The sequence below is a fragment of the Caenorhabditis elegans genome, chromosome X (genome assembly GCF_000002985.6).
Source record: "Caenorhabditis elegans chromosome X".
Classification (NCBI taxonomy): domain Eukaryota; kingdom Metazoa; phylum Nematoda; class Chromadorea; order Rhabditida; family Rhabditidae; genus Caenorhabditis; species Caenorhabditis elegans.
The window spans coordinates 3,015,986-3,035,776 of NC_003284.9; the positions used below are offsets into that span (position 1 = coordinate 3,015,986).

At 36.2% G+C, this 19,791-nt stretch overlaps 4 protein-coding genes, 2 non-coding genes and 1 pseudogene across 8 annotated transcripts; 4 read left to right on the top strand and 3 right to left on the bottom strand.

The window, feature by feature from the left end:
* Positions 1–8,228: 8,228 nt before the first annotated feature.
* On the top strand, positions 8,229–8,452 carry M02F4.11. Its single transcript, NR_070606.1, has one exon. It is a non-coding gene; the product is annotated as an Unclassified non-coding RNA M02F4.11 (non-coding RNA).
* A 687-nt stretch (positions 8,453–9,139) lies between these two features.
* On the top strand, positions 9,140–10,887 carry aqp-7 (Aquaporin-9; the record flags this gene model as incomplete). 2 transcript variants are annotated; one of them, NM_001392739.1, is made up of 6 exons in its annotated part: positions 9,140–9,172; positions 9,551–9,724; positions 9,874–10,072; positions 10,119–10,237; positions 10,287–10,657; positions 10,709–10,721. In NM_001392739.1, 6 exons carry the CDS (start codon positions 9,140–9,142, stop codon positions 10,719–10,721), a joined length of 909 nt encoding a protein of 302 aa, NP_001379301.1. The 2 variants fall into 2 exon arrangements, with proteins under 2 accessions (NP_001379301.1, NP_001370535.1); NM_001383537.2 differs by lacking the exon at positions 9,140–9,172 and having other exon boundaries at positions 10,709–10,887.
* Positions 10,888–11,194: 307 nt separating this feature from the next.
* M02F4.1 (uncharacterized protein) lies at positions 11,195–13,145 on the bottom strand. The gene is made up of 6 exons (NM_001374984.1): positions 12,584–13,145; positions 12,343–12,534; positions 12,078–12,274; positions 11,589–11,667; positions 11,373–11,509; positions 11,195–11,324 (listed from the first exon to the last, which is right to left on the bottom strand). The coding sequence occupies exons 1-5, from the start codon at positions 12,962–12,964 to the stop codon at positions 11,408–11,410; spliced, it is 951 nt and encodes a 316-aa protein (NP_001361965.1). The 5' UTR covers positions 12,965–13,145; the 3' UTR covers positions 11,195–11,324; positions 11,373–11,407.
* On the bottom strand, positions 12,476–12,496 carry 21ur-14857. Its single transcript, NR_070607.1, has one exon.
* Positions 13,146–13,402: 257 nt separating the features above from the next.
* On the top strand, positions 13,403–14,421 carry M02F4.9 (annotated as a pseudogene). Its single transcript has 4 exons — positions 13,403–13,552; positions 13,982–14,059; positions 14,128–14,265; positions 14,314–14,421. Coding segments are annotated over exons 1-4 (474 nt in total).
* A 1,376-nt stretch (positions 14,422–15,797) lies between these two features.
* clec-265 (C-type lectin domain-containing protein) lies at positions 15,798–17,132 on the top strand. The gene is made up of 7 exons (NM_076117.6): positions 15,798–15,911; positions 15,960–16,096; positions 16,141–16,239; positions 16,295–16,483; positions 16,538–16,699; positions 16,753–16,931; positions 16,981–17,132. Exons 1-7 carry the CDS (start codon positions 15,811–15,813, stop codon positions 17,080–17,082), a joined length of 969 nt encoding a protein of 322 aa, NP_508518.1. The 5' UTR covers positions 15,798–15,810; the 3' UTR covers positions 17,083–17,132.
* A 207-nt stretch (positions 17,133–17,339) lies between these two features.
* M02F4.2 (Nucleotid_trans domain-containing protein) lies at positions 17,340–18,318 on the bottom strand (the record flags this gene model as incomplete). Its single annotated transcript, NM_076118.6, has 5 exons — positions 18,136–18,318; positions 18,006–18,087; positions 17,835–17,957; positions 17,485–17,564; positions 17,340–17,442 (listed from the first exon to the last, which is right to left on the bottom strand). The coding sequence occupies exons 1-5, from the start codon at positions 18,153–18,155 to the stop codon at positions 17,340–17,342; spliced, it is 408 nt and encodes a 135-aa protein (NP_508519.2). The 5' UTR covers positions 18,156–18,318.
* Between the last annotated feature and the right edge of the window lie 1,473 nt (positions 18,319–19,791).

Genomic DNA, 19,791 nt, shown 5'->3' on the forward strand with positions numbered 1-19,791 from the left:
ATTATTGTTAATTTCAGGCACTAATAAAGAATTTTAAAAATTCATTAAAAACATCAAAATCAAAAAACAGTCCGGAATTTTTTTAAAAAAATCTCACTTTGAAATTTATCTTTTTGAGATAACCTGTGAGTTTTTAGAACAATGCAGAAGTTTGCAGTTAAATTTTGGTTTTAAAAAATTGAGAAAAGTAAACGTGAAACGACGCAGAAATTTGTGTTCAGTCAAGAGCACAATTTTTTAAGAAGTTAGTTAGAACAATATATGTTCGACAAAAATACTACAACTATATTGTAAAAATAGAAATTCATTTGGTGATGTGATGACTGTCAGGAAATGAGTCGAAGCGTGATGTAGGATTTTTGTGATGTGGAAAACAAGGAAATTTAAGAAGGATACTGGAACAAACTGACAGGAAGTTCATCATTTTTTCAGATGTCTTATTTTTGTTTATAAGGTTTTTTTTGTGAAAAGCAAGAGTCCAAGATTTGAGTGAAGAAGAGCAAAATGTGAAAGCAATAAATTTATGTAATTTCTGTTCCATTTCAAGTTGTACTTAGCCTAAGGAAAACAAAAAATTTAATAAAAAGGGAAGAAACACAACTTTTCCCCGTTGAGAAAAAAAAGAAAAATGTGGCATTTTGCCAAAAATTTAATTAGAATATTTTTTTTTTAGGGTTCTTACTTGGTACTAATACACTACTCTTTTTGTCCATATTGGACTTAGGATTAATGTTTCTAAGCTTGAAAATGCGAATTTTACGTTTTAATTAAATGATCATTTCTAAAATAAATAAATGGAAAACGCATTGGAAAATATTTTGAACCAGGTATACTAAACAAGTACCAAAACTGGACACAGTTTACATTATTTTATTTAGAGATTTTATCGGCGAATGCGCGAAATGTCAGTGATTTCAATTTCAAAGTTAAGTGTGTTTCAAGAATTTATAGATTAACCTTACATAATTAGCATCCTGATTAAAAAAAAATACCAGCAAATGTCGGTTTTTTTTTAAATTTTTCGGCGTTTGGCAAATTTGGTAATTGCTTGTTTTTGAAATTTTCCGCATTTGCCAAAATTTCCAAAATATGAGAATTCGCCAAAATTGCCGAATTTGCCGAAATGACTGAAATTGCCAAATAGCGATTGCCGTGCACCACATGTATACCCAGCTCCATCTTACAGAACCAAAAAGTAACATCATATTTAGAATTTCTACTCGTAAGCACTGAACAAATCAGATCAAATTGAACGTGACGCCTACGACCTCATTCATCGGCGTTGAAATCAGATGTGCTTAACTAAATCATATTCTGCTCAACAAACATCAAAAAGAGAAATAAATAACTTCTTTAGTTTCTTTTTTCGGACCAACCTTCTTCTCGTGGGTGTCTCATTTTTCTATTGACTTGGTTTCGAAAGAGAACTTGGTGTTTGGAAACTTAATGATTACATTCTCGAATTTTCGAGTTCACGTGAATTCGCGTCAGATCGCATTTTTTCACTCATTTTCAACTAAATGACGCCGGAATATCGACGGAAATAGATTGAAAAGGAAGAACCTGTCAACACGTAGGCTCTACGAGACCTGCAGCGTTTCGGTGTCTTAGAATTTGTTGAAATTGGATTAGAAACTGAGTTGAGTCCTCTCTTAATACTGAGTTCCGCGCTACCTACATCACTGAAATCTAGTCAGTTGAATTGAGCCAATTGAATTGGAGAGAATAACGAGAATTTTAGGCGCAAAGTCTGGGGAATTCCAAAGAAAAAACTTTAGGGAGTGGTGGAACATGAATTATGAGCAGGATATGGTACTTGTAGCTCAAAAATGGCAATTATTGCTCTTGGAAATGTCTTTTGAGATCAAAAATGCTCGAGGAACTACAACTAGAAGCATAATTTTTGAGCGATGGTGTCCATTATGTTCGCGCTTCTTGTGCACTTCGATATTAAAACAACTGAAATGTAAAAATTGAACAGTGGAATTTTTAACAAAGAGTAATACTGATCAAGATAAATTGGATGAAATAATTAAATGAAATGAAATGGCAAGTATGTAAATTTTTTATTACTATAGCATGTAAGATTATTTTGCAATCGGTAAATTTTAGCGCAATGCGGAAGGAATTCAGCAAGGTACTGTAAGTCTTTTTCGAATAACGACTGAATAAAAATTTAAAAAAAAAGACAAATATTTTCTTATAACGGTGGTGTGTAAGTTTTGCAAAAATGCCGAAAATAATAGCCGCACTGCACTGCAGCTGCACTGAATTTTCATTTTTAAAATGCAGATTTTAAGTGCAAGTCAAAATTGACGTACTAGAAAAAATAAGGTAATTTAATTGAGTTTCTTTTCTATTTTTTTTTTTCAAAATTCGTCATATTTTGGAAATGAATTGCATGTTTTTCAAACCTACCTCCGATTCGAGCAGTATGTGACAGATTTGTTTTAGCTCAAAAATTGACGCTCTAGCACTAGTGTTCCGTGTTTTGCTCCAACAAACTCAACAAAATTTTTTCTTACAGTATGAAAACAACCCAATGCCAGAAAATGATGATTTTCGGCTGTGAAACTTATTGGACGCAAACCAAACATTAGATAAAGACAAATGTCCTAAAAGAAAAACGTATTTCATGCTTGGCCGAAATGCATTTTTTCTGCGGGTGGTTTTTGGCTCGGAAAGGCTCAGAATAGTGCTCAAAAATCTGGATATGAAGATGAAACCCCCGACGCCGGAAAATGTTGACGAGAAAAGTTGAAGTGGCAGTTGGGGACTAATTCGTTGAAAAAGAAGATCCTTAGACCAACGGACAATGTGCAAAGTTGAGAGATAGATATTGAATGTGGGGCTTGTGTGCGAAATGTAGAGGTATTCAAATTCAATCTTCTTTGGTCACTGAACTTTTTTCCGATCAAAATTTATCCTGACCTTTGAGGCAAAAGTCAAAATATAAAAATTGAATGGAAAACGGATATTACGTCTTGGCTCAGCCCGATCCTAGGTGTCAAAGGGTAGTCAAGCGATATTTGGCAACATTTTGCTTCCGGCTTCACCAAACTTTTTTTCGGAGGTCGAGCTTGGAAGGAAAGGAAAATAACTATTTACATTTTCTATTTAGGGTGAATTGAAAAAAAACCTAAAGCTTGTTTAAAATGCCCCGATTAAAAACAAATAAAACAAAGGTAGTTCAAATGTAGGTCATTTAGTTGCTCCGAGTGCAGGAAAAACTGGAGTGCAAAACATTAAATTTTGCATGTGGTCGGAAGAAAAAAAACGAACTATCTTGGAAACACTAATTAGGGATATGCAGAAATAGCTTTACTGCTCATTGGTGTAGTAAGACGGGTAGAATTCCTGGAAAAAATTTCAAATGGTTTTATGTAGTAACCAAAAACGTTTCAGATTGGATTTTAGAAAACTTCCTTGTACCGTTTTTTTTTCTGTTAGGCCCATTTTTAGCCTGGCGCTATTTTTCAGTATTTTGAACATTTTCTCATGAAATCATCAAAAAAATCTTTTGGTAAAACTTTTTTTTAAAAGATAGTGTACAGTTCGGAACATTTTATCAGTTCAATCAGACAGCTTGAAATTTTTTAAAACTGGACTACGATCTGTGGGGGAATGATTAAAAAATATTTCTATGCTGCAAAAAACAAGTGTTTCCAACATTGCTACTTCAATTTTGTTTTAATTATTTGAAAACTAATTCGAAAAATAAATTCTTACATTGTATAGTTTTTCAGAAATATAAGAATTAAATATTTCAAATGGAAAGCGGTAAATTAAATAATGAGTCTGAAAAATGAAAGTCAAAATTGTAACGGAAGTTGGATTTTTTTCAAATTTTTTAATTGAAAGCAATTTTTCAATTCATGAAAGCACTATTTATGAAAAGTTATTTTTGTATTTCACCATACACCAATTCGAAGAATCAGACAAAAAAACATATTTTAAAAACACCAAGTTCTTCACTTCCAGGAATACGCTTAAATTATCATGCTTTTCCCAAAATATTGTGAAATGAACTTTGTAATTGTCCACCACACCTGCCTGATTTAATTTCTCCCTTTCAGAATATATTTTTCGAAAACGTTCTCCGATACTCTAGCAGTTGAAAACGCCAATCCCATTACTCAGTTTTTTTTGACATTCGATGATAAGAACCGATGAAAAATTGCCGAAAACCACGTGAACACATCGAAAAGACCTTGAGTCGTTCTGTTCTCAGAGTTGATACCACAGATGTACTATGGTTCAGTGGCAGGATTGCAACATGATTTCTGAACTTATACATTTCAAAAAAGGGAAGAAGAAGAAAAAAGAGTATATTGTATTCATTTCAACAGAAACGTCACTTGTCGTTTTTCATTTTAGTGCCTCCACAATGAATTGAGCTTAACTCTAAACAAGTTTCTACTGGGACCTCTCGTGGGCGACTGTTCACTGCTCTTGAACTTTGCATTGCCTTTCAATCATTTCTGACGACCCTTTCATTCCCAACGGGTTTTTGTTTCTCTGAATAGATTTTTGGGGGTTTTTTCCTGATTTTGAGTACAAATTAAAGTTGGTGGATCTTCAACTCAGGTTTTTGAAAATTAACACCAAAAAAATAGTAAAACTGAGTTACCTGGGCTTGCTATGCATTTTATGACTACTGGTCTTCGAAAGAAAAGCTTAATTGAAGGTGGGCTACGGTCTGTGGGAAAATAAATAAAAACCATTTAAATGTTGCTAAAATTACCAAATATGATAATAAAAGTTTAATACAATTTTGGAAACATTTTTTCGAATCAAAAAATGCTGAAAACTAAGTTTTTGAAGAATTCCACGTGCCAACCCCTGCAATGTTAAAATATAAATATTTTGAACATAATTAAAATATATAGAAGGATTATTTTTTCGATTGACGACTTCCAAAAATTTGTGAAATTTGTGTTTTAACCGCTTTTTGACTCCAAACAAGAAATTTTCAAAATTTTTTTCAAAGTTTTATTAAAGATGGACTACACCCTGTGGGGATATTGCTTTAAAACATGCCCATGGGGTCACAATGAACGAATATCATGATAAAAAAATTTTAAAAAATTTTCTAAATTTTATATGATTTTTTGAAAATTGAAAAAATCTCAGTTTTTCCCTAATTATATTTGAATTTCCGCCAATTGAATTCGTTCGTTCGAGCGCGCTTGCATTATTTTCATTAATTTTTTTTATTTATTTTCATTATTTCACTGATTTTCTTCATTTTTTGGGTTTTTAATCGGAAAATAAATGAAATATACAAGATAAATGCAGAATGTGTGTTAAAAAGTAACTGAAAACGCCTAAAACTCTGAATAATACTAATTTCAAACTCGTCGTCGTCGGATCGCATAATTTCTGAATTTAACGCCATTTCAACGACTTTTCGTCAAGTCTCGCGCTCTGTCGGGCCGAGTTTATTTTAATTTATTCATCTACACGTGTAAATATCATAACCGGTTATGTTTTTCTTATCATATTCTTTTTGTTTCCATGATGAATAAATAAATAAATCTACTCAACCTTGGAACCATCTTCACGTTTTTGAATTATTCGAAGAGACAAAATGTTCTTGTGCGGCAAAACACAAGAAAATGATGCAAGGCAGTCAATTATTACAACCGAGCAGATGTTAAACTAAAAGCAGAGGTCAAACCCACGTTGTGTGTTTTCTTGAGTTCATCATTGAAACTATGATCTATGATATTTGACACTTAATTATGCGATGTATTTTTATTTGATTAACTGTTAAATTTTGTGCTTTTATAATTACGGGAAAAATATCTTTACATGTTTTTTTTTCGACATTCTGCTCATTTCAAAATGAATTGGGAGTTGTTTTTGCTAGAAGCATATGCAGTATTTGCATCATCCGTTTTTTTCCATCACTATAGGATGATGCAAATTCACGGTGCTACCAGAAATAAAAGCTGGAGGTGTTTTTACTTTATTTTGAGTGCAAATTATGTTTTAATGTAACTTTACTCCCATGAATTCTAAAAAATAATTCTTAATTTGTTTATATATTCGTTTAAATTTCCTGGTTGTGTTTTGCAAAGTTTCAAAAAAAATAATAAAATTATAAAAAAAATTTAAAAAATGTTTCTAAGATATTTGGTGATTGTGGTGTCATAAGCACTGGTACTATCCCCTCTTTAATTTCAAAAAATATTATTATTTTTTTCAATGTTATTTTCTACCATGTATCCTTTGCAATCTTTCCGACTGCAATTTTCTACAGCATGGAAGACTGAGAAAAATGCATTTAATATGTTTAAAAGCTTTTTCCTATCCTGAAACACAATACTATCATCAAAGTGCAACAGGAAAAAACACACACACATACACAGGAATTCAATTCAATTCGGATTCCATCCACATTTCTTCTTCTTCCAAGTTTTTCTTTTTATCTGGCCGCCGTGGATTTTTCTCCGAACTTTAAATGCGTCCCTTCTTGCAAGAAAATCGGAGTTAACTACATGCATTTCGCAATAGCGTACGCCTTTTTTTCTATGCTCTCCATGATGCAATTTATGTCTTTGGAATCATTTTCTCCAGAATGTTGTGGTGTTTTCATCTACTTTTAAATGATTCTGAAAGCAGTAAATTTGAGGAGTATCTTTGGTCTTGCAATTCTTGTTTTTGCAAATTGTAGTACTGTCCATCCAAAAGCGAGCATAAAAAACAGTTTTTGTACGTTTTTTGCACTTCAAAATCTAAATTCACCTTAATGAACCAATGTTCACACGACTTCTCTATCTATCCATGTATATGCAATAACAACTAGAAATTTGTCGCAGTCGTTTTCTCTGACAACCTCTGATTTAGTGTTGTCTGCCTAGTGAAGACGTGCGGAAAAGGAAAATAGGGCAAAATGTGTGTGCTCGTTTGGCGAAAAGAGCACCAGCTGCATCTACTTGCTTGTCCATATCTTCACGTACACACACACGCAGCTCGTTTTAGCTCTTTTCAACTCGATTACTCACAGTCAACTTGACGCCGTTGACATTTATGCATTGGACTTTTGTCAATTATAAATCTTTTGTCAAATATATATTAGAGTGTTCGGGCTTTGAGTTGCATGACTCAAAAAAACGTTCTCATTTGTAAGAAAATCAGGGGAATTTATCTATTTTAAACAGTTACTTTTTGGATATGAGAGCATTATGTAGTTCATATTTTTATTACACGGTTAACTTTTTCAATTTTAGGAAAGTTAGAAAAATCTCTGCATTTTTCTACTGAGTTAGTTTTGAATCAGATTGAAGGTGGAGTAGCACCAGTGGGAAAGGGGTCTGAAACTACTCTTATTAAGAAAAAAAAAATTTGAATTTTTATTCACTGTGAAAAATTGAAATATACTCAGATTTTGCAACTGATAATTTTGAAAGTCGACCAAAAAATAAGTTTCTCCTACGATTTTAATGTTTTAATTATGTTTTCAATACCTAAGTATGTCGGAACATACGACATCACTCTAGATTATCTTAAAAGCTCATACTTTGGCAATTTTCCAAAACATTGACTGAAAATTTAGAAAATTCCAAAAAAAATTTGGGGTGTTTTATTATGTTATTCGGTTCTTTTAATAAAGTGTATTTAATCAAAATCCTTACTGGCGCTATTCCAAAATGTTACTAGAAGCACATTTCTCGTTATTCATTAATCAAGCGAAACCATAATTTGTTATTGTACGTCTAACTCTAATAATAATGGATCTTTGGATTTTCTTTCTAATCTTTATAAAATCCAATAGAACCAAATTCGATAAAAACGCACGTTTCCTTTCCCTCTCCACAGCTGTCATATTTCATAGCCGCACACCATATGCCGAAAAAAAAGTTCTCCAGGAAAAATTCAAGGCAGGCAGCACTTTACTAGTTGACGACTGATCATTCTCTGCATTTTTCTTTCCGCTACCTTGCACCCAACACTGAGGTCGTTTCGGATATAATGACAAGAATAGAAGAGATACGAGTGCGAGTGCGATCGTCACTTCTCACAACTGCTCCCCACACACACACACACAGAAGGGGCAAGGGTTGGCTGTTGCCATACACTTCTGTTTCATCTTCTTATTTTTTTCCTCCTTTCTCATACATACACATATCAAATTTTTGTCCAGTTGCTGCCACCTCGTTCTATCTTACCTAGAATCTCAGTTTTCAAAACTTCAAACTAAACTTTAATCATAGTATATCCTTGCTGCTTTGGACTTATTTGTTGCTCTTACGAGTAACGGTTTAGGGTATTTTTTCAGGCGGTTCGGCATTTCAAAAAAAATCTCTAGATTTGATCGCTTTCTCGTGTCGCAGCCGATACGAAAGAAGTTAAATTGGGTCCGCTGAGACACAGAAAAATGATCAAAAACAAGAGATTTTAGGTAAAAGTAGGCCATTTTTTCGACATGTTGAACTGACATAAAAAAGTTGTTGAAAATTTTTTGAGAAGTGTCATTTGGAAATTCGTTCATTTGAGCACGTTTTGAATGTATACGTTCAAAATACCCAAACACGTTAGGCTTCCTTTAAGGTAAAATTCGAAAAAAACGTTCTCTAGACTTATGTACAAGTTACGTGATAAAAATTTTTAAAAATAACTTTTAGCTTGCCATTTCCTTTAATTACAAAGTTGAGTGGTTTATTTCCGATCAACTTAGATACGTGCCAAAAGCATTTAAGCTGACATATCCCATGAGAGCATTTTCTTTTTATTCTGAGAAGCTCGAACTTCGAATTCTAAGCCGCGCAGTCAATTCTTTTTTTTTTTGCTCCTCTGTGGTTTTTGGTCGGGTGCAGTGCGTTAGAAACAAAATTGATGGTCGGAAGAAGGCGATGTAAAATTGTAAAATTGTGAAACAAGCATGATAACGAGATGAGCTCACCAAATTTTATGAGCAAATCGCATGTTGTTTGAAACATTCTGGTTGCTCTGATTTCTCGTTAGGCACCCCCCCCCCCCCCAGAAAAAACCACGAAAAACCAAATTTCGGACGGAGGGACGCTATCTGATGCCACCAACAACGCCCCCCTCCCATCTCTCATTTTGCAGTGTCAGTTCATAGCTTTGTGGTAGATCTGTCCATCTATCCCTATTCTATTCCTTGAAACAAACAATGTCGCCGCCAGGAGTCGCTATCAACATTCGGGTATGATATCGTGTTGTATAGTGGAATGATATTAAAGTGTTTGGTGTTGTACATGCATATTTCTTTTCTTCAATCCCCCTTCGAAAATCATAGTTTGTGAACAATCTTTGGAGGTTCTTTCCCCACCAAAAAGTGTAACTGATGACCGTGTTTCGGCCATAGTTGTCAGTGAAATGATGAAGTCGAGTTTCTCACACCCTTCAATTACTTTTAGTTTTCCAACAAATCCCGCCCTCTTCCATTTTTCCCCCGTTTCTTTTGCGCATTTCTACTCCGATTCACCTGTCTAACCCAATCAATCTCTTCAGTTGTCATCATTACGTTTCAATTCCCCCCAAATTTTGATTGATCTATCGCTTTTCATCTTTCGGTTTTCAGATGGCAGCCGAACTTGAAAGGACCGAGCAAGTTCGCGCGAAGATTCAAATCAAGAATCCACTATTGCGAAATGCGCTCTCCGAGTTCTTTGGAACTTTCCTCCTCCTTTTCATTGGAATTGGAATTGTAATGCAGTTCATTCTTTCCAACGAGAAGCTGAACACTTGGATCAACGTATGTTTCCGTTTGCAGGAGTTAGGGCTTTCAGGGGAAAGCAGGCTCGATTTGAAAGCTTAACGCCTACCAGAATATTGCTGGTCTCCGTTTCCCGTGCCTACCTTAAAATCCTAGCAGTAACTTAATCAATAGTATTCTACGTTCAGATCAATTTGGGATGGGGATTGGCTATTGCGTTCACCGTCTATACCTGCTCTAAGACCTCTGGAGGACACTTCAACCCAGCTGTCTCAATTGCTTTCTTGACTCTTGGAAAACTTCCATTCAAAGATTTCCTCGTCTACTGTGTCGTCCAAACCATAGGTGCCGCTCTTGGATCTGCTGCCGCTTTTGGACTTTACTATGGTACCTATTCTAATAAAGGACGCTGTTTGTATATTTTATGTTGCAGATCAATTTGTCAAGTTTGCCGGAGCTTACCGCACCATCCTCGGGCCAAAGGCTACAGCCGGATGCTTCTGCTCTTATCCAGCTCTTCATGTTTCCAACACCACCGCCTTCTTCGATCAAGTAGGCTATATCTAATCGTCTTAAATGCTTTAATGTTTGAAATTTTCAGTTTGCTGGAACTGCTCTTCTTGTGCTCTTCGTTTGCGTCGTCATTGATAAGAGAAACGGAATCCCAGGAGCCGCTCACCCACTTCTCTTTGGACTTGTCGTCATGATGATCGGAACTGCCTATGGAATGAACCTCGGATACCCAATCAACCCAGCTCGTGATCTCGGACCAAGACTTTTCAGTTTCTTCATCTACGGATCTGGAGTCTTCAGCTACCACTCGTACTACTTCTGGATCCCAGTCATTGCTCCACTTTTCGGTGCTATCTTCGGAGCCTGGTCCTACACATTCTTCGTTGGAGCTCACATTCCAGATCAACGCGAAACCACCTATGTCCTTGTTGATGAAGCCAACCAGCCACTGAAACTTGCGTAAGAATTTATAGAAAAAGTTTTCAGAAACACAACATCTCATTATTTCAGCACCGACGCTTAAACACCAAAAGATCATCTTCATACAACTAGCCGCTTCACATTGGAATCAATTGCATAATAATGTTAATAATGATTTAGTCAACCATTTTCTCAATTTTTGAAGTAGTATTCTTTTTCATCCTTTCCTGGCTATTCTTTCATCAGTTGTTTTGCATAATAAAACAAAAAAATCACAAAGACAGAATGATCTTGCATAATTCGACTATATGCTCGATGTGATTATTCGAACATAACTGACAATCTTACACAATAAACTTTATTACAAACTTTATTACGAATAGTCATTTATACTAGAAAATACTGAACAAAGTAGGCTAGCTTGTACGGAAGGTTGTTAAAGAAAATTGCAATATTTGACCAACGAAACGATAACTTAACAGCAAATATACAGACAATTTATGAAAATTAACATTGAATTCCCAAAAAAAAAAACAATAAAATGAAAGAACATGGGGTCCCTTTTTCGCATAAAACTTTCAATTCAATCACAAATATTTAGAGCAATGATGTTGATAGCATGGATATTTCACGAAAGCATCGACCATTTTCAAACAAAACTGCCTTCACACTTCATGACGTCAGAGCAAATCGAATGAGCTGTGTTCTGTAAAAATAAAATTTGAGAAAGTTGTAAAAAAATAATTTAAAATACTTCTCTGTTGAAAATTTTCCCGATCGCTTCTGTGACTAGGATCGTATTTTGAATTTTTTTGAAGCAGTGATCGTCATTCTTGGCGCAAAGGACATGGGGAGAACCTTGTTGAATTCCTGGATAAACTTCGACAACTCCTGAAAATTCGTAATGCCAAATAAGGTAAAGATTTCGAGCAAACGCAAATTTCGAACAAACTTAAGAAAAAATGCTCACCTTTTCACTTAATTCGAACACGCGACTACACGAGGAACAGCTCCAGACTGAGGTTGGCAACCTTCTTCCATTCGTAGTTCTGAAATACTTCCATAAAAAAACATAAATACACAGTTTGCATCTTTTTTAAGTTTGGCCCAGAAATATTAATTTGGATTAGAAACTAGCTGAACTTAGGAAAAAGTTAGGCAAGACTTTGGCAAAACTTGGATTCAGGCTTTGCCGAAGTTTAGCCAAAGTTTAATCTAACTCTTGCCAAACATTGGTCCAATCTTTTCTTTTTTCGTTTCAAACATGGACCAACGTTTGGCAAGAGTTAAGTGAATCTTGGGTTAAACTTCGGTAAAGCCTGAATCCAAATTTTAACTTTTGCACAAGTTTAGCCAGCTTCTGATCCAAGTTAATATTTTTGGGCCAAACTTGGGCAAGAAGCTAGAGCCAAATGTCAAGATAGTTGATTAAAAACACAAAGATTACAAATATACTCACTCGTCATTGCAAATGTTGAACACGTGTGAGCAAGCTAGCTTCTGCCAATTCCGGATTTCAAAAAAGCCTTCAATGATGATGTCACCAACTTGTTTCAAAAGTTTCAAGAATGCGAAGCATGTCTGTTTTGTTGCTTCGTTTTGTGAGCAGGCTCTTCTGGTCCATGAGTAGATAGTCGAAAAAGCAAAGTCCAGATCCTAAATATGTTATACTTGTTTGCAAAATATAGTGCCACTCAAAAGCAAAAAAAAAGCAAACAACTCACTGAGCCTAGTGTTTCGATCCCATCAGGACAGTCTGGGCACGTAAGTGGGGGCAGATCCAATACTTCTCGTTTTGGCCGGTTATCCTCTTCCTGAGTATCCTGGAGAGGTTTTCTGCGGGGTTTGAAGTTATCTCCATCATCGAGATTGTCATCATCATCGGTGCGACTGCGACGGTTGGCTTTACGAGACTTCTGAAAAATAAATATTTTTCATCAATTTCTTGCTCGATGTTAAACTTACATTTTCCTCCTCTTCATAATCCTCATTCTCATAGTCCGATTCATCTTCGTCACGGTGATTTAGGGATGAGCGACCTCTAGCGTTGTTGTTGTGACGACGTGTTGGCCGGGACTTCATCTCCTCACGATCCTCGTCCTCGTAGTCGTATTCCAGGTCTTGACTGCGACACTTCGACGTTCCACGGCGGTGAGACTTCTTCTCTTCAACGACATCGTCGTCTTCTACCTCATGACGACGGCGCAAACGTGAATCGCGAGTTTTCGATCCAGATTCAGCCGATCTCTCTAGATCCCTGTCTGACTTGCTCTTCGGGCTCTTGGGCAAATTGTTGATTGCCTTTGAAAGTAAGTCCTTCTCATCTGAAGTCAGTACTTCTTCCATGGAACTCCCTCTGACTTGAGAACCAATGTGATGAGTCGATGGAGCCAACTGAACTTCAGCAGATACAAAATCAAATTGAGCATCGTCCTCCAACTTGAACAATTGAATTCCATCGTGGACGAAGAACGAGTCAGCAAAAGTTCCTTTTGACACGAAGAACAGGTGCTCTTGCTGAAACCTGGTTGGAAGTTCGGATGCCGCGAAAGTACAACGGAAGTCAGCTTTGCCCGCACCAAGAAAACGATGAGAATGACTGGCCGACCAGTGGTTGTTTTGTTGGTCTCGCAATGTTCGTCCCGCTCGCGCGTGTAGATCAAAACAATTGTGTCAAAATGAAAAAAGGGAGACATAGAAACGAAGGGTGCGCGAAGAATTTGCCAAATGTATTTAGGATTTGAGCGTTGCATTTTCGCCTGTCTACACGTGGTCCAGAAGAGCATGCTCACACAACGAAGAAACAAAAAAGACTTGCTTCGCATTCTTTAAACTTATGAAACAAATTGGAGACATCACTATTGAAGACATTTTTGAAAACCAGAATTGGCAGGAGCTAGCTTGCTCACACGTGTTCAATATTTGCGATGACTAGTGAGTATATTTGTAATCTTTGTATTTTTAATCAACTATTCTGGCATTTGGCTCTAGCTTCTTTCCCAAGTTTGGCCCAACTTGGATCAGAAGCTGGCTAAACTTGTGCAAAAGTTAAAATTTGGATTCAGGCTTTACCGAAGTTTAACCCAAGATTCACTTAACTCTTGCCAAACGTTGGTCCATGTTTAAAACGAAAAAAGAAAAGTTTGGGGCAAAGTTTGGCAAGAGTTAGATGAAACTTTGGCTAAACTTTGGTAAAGCCTGCATCCAAGTTTTGCCAAAGTCTTGCCTAACTTTTTCCTAAGTTCAGCTAGTTTCTAATCCAAGTTAATATTTCTGGGCCAAACTAAAAAAAGATGCTAGAGCCAAATAAACATCAAACAAAAATAACTGTGTATTTATGTTTTTTTATGGAAGTATTTCAAGACTACGAATGGAAGAAGGTTGCCAACCTCAGTCTGGAGCTGTTCCTCGTGTAGTCGCGTGTTCAAATTAAGTGAAAAGGTGAGCATTTTTTCTTAAGATAACGTTTGCTCGAAAACTTTACCTTATTTGACATTACGAATTTTCAGGAGTTGTCGAAGTTTATCCAGGAATTCAACAAGGTTCTCCCTCATGTCCTTTGCGCTAAGAATGGCGATCACTGCTTCAAAAACATTCAAAATACGATCCTAGTCACAGAAGCGATTGGAAAAATTTTCCACGGAGAAGTATTTTAAATTATTTTTTTACAACTTTCTCAAATTTTATTCTTACAGAACACAGCTCATTCGATTTGCTCTGACGTCATGAAGTGTGAAGGCAGTTTGTTTGAAAATGGTCGATGCTTTCGTGAAATATCAATGTTATCAACATCATTGATCTAAATATTTGTTTTTCAATTGTCTATCCTTGTGTTCTTTCCCTAATTTCCAAAGCAACAAGTCCAATATGTTTTACATCCACTAATTTTCTCATCTCGCTCTTTGATATGTTTTACAACTGTGCAATGTCTCTAGTAAATGGAAAAATATATTACCTTTCAAAATAGATGGCTGTTGATCTCGTGAGTTTCTCTCATGATGATTTCTACCAGAGCATACTTGTGATGGATGACGATTGGCTCATGTGATGATTCTCTTGGAAGCATTGACGAGTGAACTCTTTTTCTGATTCGGTATAAGCCGTCGGATCCAAGGTAAATATCTAAATCAGTACCGAATTTCGAAATGTTGTTTTCCATTTCGCGGTAATGTTCCTGGATAATGAATTTTTGTGTCATTCGTCTTTGTTGCAGCAATAGATTTGAATTCTAGCGTTAAAGGAGAACAACGGGATTTGCGGCGAGAATCGTAGCTGATTTTGGAGGAACGACGGAAGAAAGAGTAAATCTATGGATATGGCAACGCAATTTTCCGGAGACAAGCGAAAAAGGACAAAAAGGACTCTGTGTTGGCTCCCACTGATGTCTCGTGAACATGAGCACAATCGGAAAACCAAAGAAGTTTCGACCGATGGAAGCAAATAATTCCGAGGTGGAGTACCGAAATTTGAGACTTTGCGTTTTAGACACAAAATGACGCAAACCTACCGAATTTCGTAACCAGACGTTCTGAAAATTTTTCAAAAAAAAAAATTATGGGCGCTCAAAGTTTTGGAAAAAAATGGCCCTTTTTAGCTAAAATCTCAAATTTTTGATAACTTTTCAGTGTCGCAGCGGTTGGAACTTAATTTTTATTTGATTGTCATCCTTTGCATGTTTTGGCATTTTATTACGTGTTATTTTGTTGATCGAAATGTTTTTTGGTTGATGCGGGCACAATTATGGTACCAAAAACGCATCTCAATTAACAAAATAACACGTAGTAAAATGCCAAAATATGCAATTAAAGATGACAATCGAATAAAAATTAAGTTTTTTGGTCGATGCGGGCACAATTATGCAACGATTTATATGTTTGTATACTTATTTGAAAACAATGAAATATCAGCAAACAATCAAACACTAATATGCTTTTGACCACCACCGCAAAATAATTTCCGTTTAAATATAACTTCTTGATAATACGACTACAAATGCTGCTTCCAAATTATTTCCAAAAGGTTATCATTTTTAATTAATCAGTGACATTTTCATAAACCGCGATAAAGTATTTCAAGAAAGACCAAACTCCCTAATGACGATTCGGAAATTGAAATCATCATGCAATTATGGTGCACTGATAACAGTTGTATAAAAATCGTCATCGGAGGCATTGATATCGCTCGATTCGAAAATGTCGCAAAACTTAATTTTTGTAATTTCTCTTATTGCTTCTGTGTTTTACTGCACAAATGCTTTAACTTGCCCAACTGGAACAAAAATCTATAACGCAAAGTGAGAATCCGTTCTTATTCGAATTGCACTGTTAATACATTTGTTTAGATGCTACGCAGCTCTTGGCATGGATATGACTCGGGATAATGCCCTTGCCTACTGCCGGAAGACATACGGACCATATGCCAGACTCACCACACCCCTCACGTATGCTGAGAATAACTTTGTCACTGAACAAGTTCAATGTAAGTTTAAAACGTTTTATCTACATACATTTGAATTATTGTAGTACATGCTAATTGGCACACTTGGCTCGAATATGTAGCTGATGGAACATATATTGTTGGAGATGACGGAAAACCACCAATCTACACAAACTTTGCAGTTGGTAAGTTCAAAAAGCTTTCAATTGAACATTTTGTTCACCAGTCATTTTGTTTCAGGAGAACCATTCAGTGTAAACGTTGGTTATTGCATCACAATTGGAATGAACGGATACTGGTATGCTCAGCCATGCCCAGATTCTCACAGTGTACTGTGCGAATTTGACCTTGTGCCACCAACCCCGAAACCAGTGCTCACCACAACTGTAAAACCAAGTGGATTTCCGAGCTGTGTTCAAAAGTATTTGAGTAAGTTATTTTTCTGGAGGATTTCCAAATTTATTAATTGGCTCTTCATTTCAGACTTTGTTCCATGCCAATCCGGATGGGAGTACTATCCACCAACATGTGCTTGTTTCAAGATTATTTCCAACACTACCTATTATAATGCTATGAACACTTGTAGAAGCATGGGAGGAACACTGGCTTCTGTTCATAATGCAGGAGAAGCTGCTTTCATTAACCGTAAGATTTTGCGCTAAAATCAATTATATATGTACTTATATTCGAATTTTCAGGTCTTGGAGTCCAAGCGAATTCATATTGGGTTTCTACCGCGACAGCTAGAGACAACATTATTATTGGGCTAACTTATAACTCGGACCGTGGATACTTCCAATGGGATGACTCTACTGTTTTTGACTATGCTCAGGGATTCGCTCCAGCTGAGCCGGCCGACTATACTAGCCAGGGACAGGTACTAATTTTTTTGAAACGGCATTTTTTTCAATGTTTGTTGTTTTCAGATTATCTTGAACAATCCGATGGGGTATGCAACCTACATGAGAATGGGCAACTGTGCCTATCAAACATGTCGATATGCAGCATGTAAACGATATGTCTATTAAAAGTGTTCTATTGATTTGTTTCTTTATTCTGATGAAGATTTTGTATTGCTGTTTTCTAATATGTTGTATACTTGAATGTGCTTCATCTTGTATAACATTTCATAAAATTTCCCTAAAATACGGTTTCAACATAAATTATCCGTTTGGATAACCGGATTTTTTCATGTTAAATGTTTCACAAAGTGTAAACTTATTGTTATAAAAACGTGTCGTTTTTTATGTGTTCGGAACCAAGAACGGAAATAAAAGTCATAGAATTATACAAAAACGTTCTCAGTTTTATCATAAATCCATTCGGTCATTTTATCCATATGATCTCTACACATTCCACCAGTGCTTGTACAAATAATTTGTGTTTCCCTGAAAAAAACTACTTTTCAATTTACTTTTAGTCAAACTTACATTTGCCGAACGCAATTGTTCAATCCTTTAATGAAATCAAATGAGAATACGGGAAGCGAACCATTGAATATTGTTATAGCCTAGAAACATGCAGATTTCCATTTGGTCCTCACGGCGTGTTGAAAATAGGGCTTCCCATAAGGTCGCTGCAACAGCGCCCGCGACGGCCTACACCCACTTGTATCCGAATTTATAGTGCGGCACGGAACCCCGAACGTGTCGGCCGCTTCCAAATAATTACCTTTCACACTTCATTTCACACAAACAAAAACGACAGGCGTCGGCGTGAGGCCCGCATTTCGCGTTTCACTCAAGTCAGCTGGGAGTCCTAGCTGAAAAAAGAAACTCACAGTCTTTTGCATACTCGCAACATGCGCTGAGGTGTTGTTTGGGAAATATGTGAACAGCTTCTCCACTTCCTCTCCTCTTTTCCATTTTGCATCAAAGCGATGATGCAACAGTGTACCATCAGACTGAACTCAAAATGAACAATTCGAATTTAACTTTCTACTATTACTCACATCTTTTGTAAGTTTTGTAGAATCCGTGAAACTTCTAACCCAATGAACTTGAGCAATAAATTGCAGAGGCATCGAAAACGTACTGGAATGTTAAATTTGATATTTTTGTACAAAACAACGAATACTTTACCTTCGGCCACGCTGTACCATCTAGGAACACTGGCTTCGAGACTCCAGAAAATACATTTTCATAAATGCTGGGTTCCAGTGAAACATAAGAATTCTTAAATAACAATGCTCCAACATTTGTTCCAGTCATTTCCTTTGATGCATATTCCAACATTGTACCATTGCGAGGTACCATCACTTCATCAAAATCCGCCACTGATCCAATAGTCGTTTTAATATCAAGAATACATAAGTTCAAAGCCAAAAAGTAAGAGAAAATGTATACACTGTTGTCAATTTTTGGATATTTATCCGCATTTTGCGATGGGAGACTTCCGAAATTAGGCCAGGGTCGGATTTCAATAATTCCCTGGAACTCAGGCTTACTTGAATTAGGTAAGTGTATTTTCAACCTACCATATCTCTATAATACTCCAAAACTTTCCATGTATCCTTTGTAGCAGAATGGTAAAAAACAATGAATCGAGATGCTCCGTGAGCTCTCCAAGCTGTAATATACAACACAATATTCTGCCATTGAGAGTAATAATAGACAGGTTGTAGGCACAGTGTTAGTCCCTTTTCAACTTTTTTATGAACTTCCTCGACAGTCAGATTTACTTTCCTAACGCCCAAATTGATTGTTACCTTCTCCACGCGACCATTCACATCTAAGTTTGCGAAAAATGTGTGAGCCACATAAAAGCATGGCTTAGCAGGCCCGTATGAAGATGGACACGTTTCTTCCAACGACTCTCCGTAGACTTTCAGTTTTGTGAGAGGTGGTATTCCTTTGTAAAATAAATCAACCGATAGAAACTTATGCTTGGAGATGCAGTGATTAAGAGCGAAAATTCGAATCCGTGGAAAGTCATATCTAAATAATGTATAAAATGAAACGGTAGAGTCAATCTGACAATAAAACAATTAGGCCGGCCGTTGGCCAGAGGGCCTGTCCAACGGTAGGCCTATTTGTCTGTTTCCTTTCCAGACAGTATTTTAATCCGCCGTCTGAACTTAAGCCCAAGGGGTGTACCAACTAGCAGTGTACCTGACTACCACTACTTGAAGTTCGGATCGTTCTTTCATCCGTCTAACCCTATTCAAAACGAAGTGTTCTTTTTTTTTACACGAAATATATATTTGTGCGTTAAAATTCTCATGTTCGTGAAGTTTATAAAAACAAGCACAAACCTGTAATCTACATATGCAACATGATAAAACTTGATGGGAAATGAAGAATCGATCTGTTGTTCGCTGAAACTTATCATTTTTACATTTTCAAAATCTTACATAGCTCTTATCCCAACCTTTCAAAAACAAAAGCCAACTGTTGAACTTGGTCTATACGCGAATTGACATAATAAAATAAGACACAAATGAAAGAAAGTGCAACGAGAAGAGCAAAAGTTTTCAAATTTGTCATTTTTGAAATCTGAAACGGAATGTTAGAATATCTTTTAAAAATCAAGATTCCAATAATGATCTACGGTTACAATTGCCAAACAAAAGCAGTTGAAACGAATAGTAGCCCCTCCGTTTTTTGAAAATCACGGGAAAATGCAAAAATCGGGTATCATATATAATATCAGCCGCCATGGCAGTGCATGTGGCATAGTGAGAGTGAGTAACGGGGAAGAGAAGGACAACACATTGTGTGAGAGTTGAAGATAAGAGT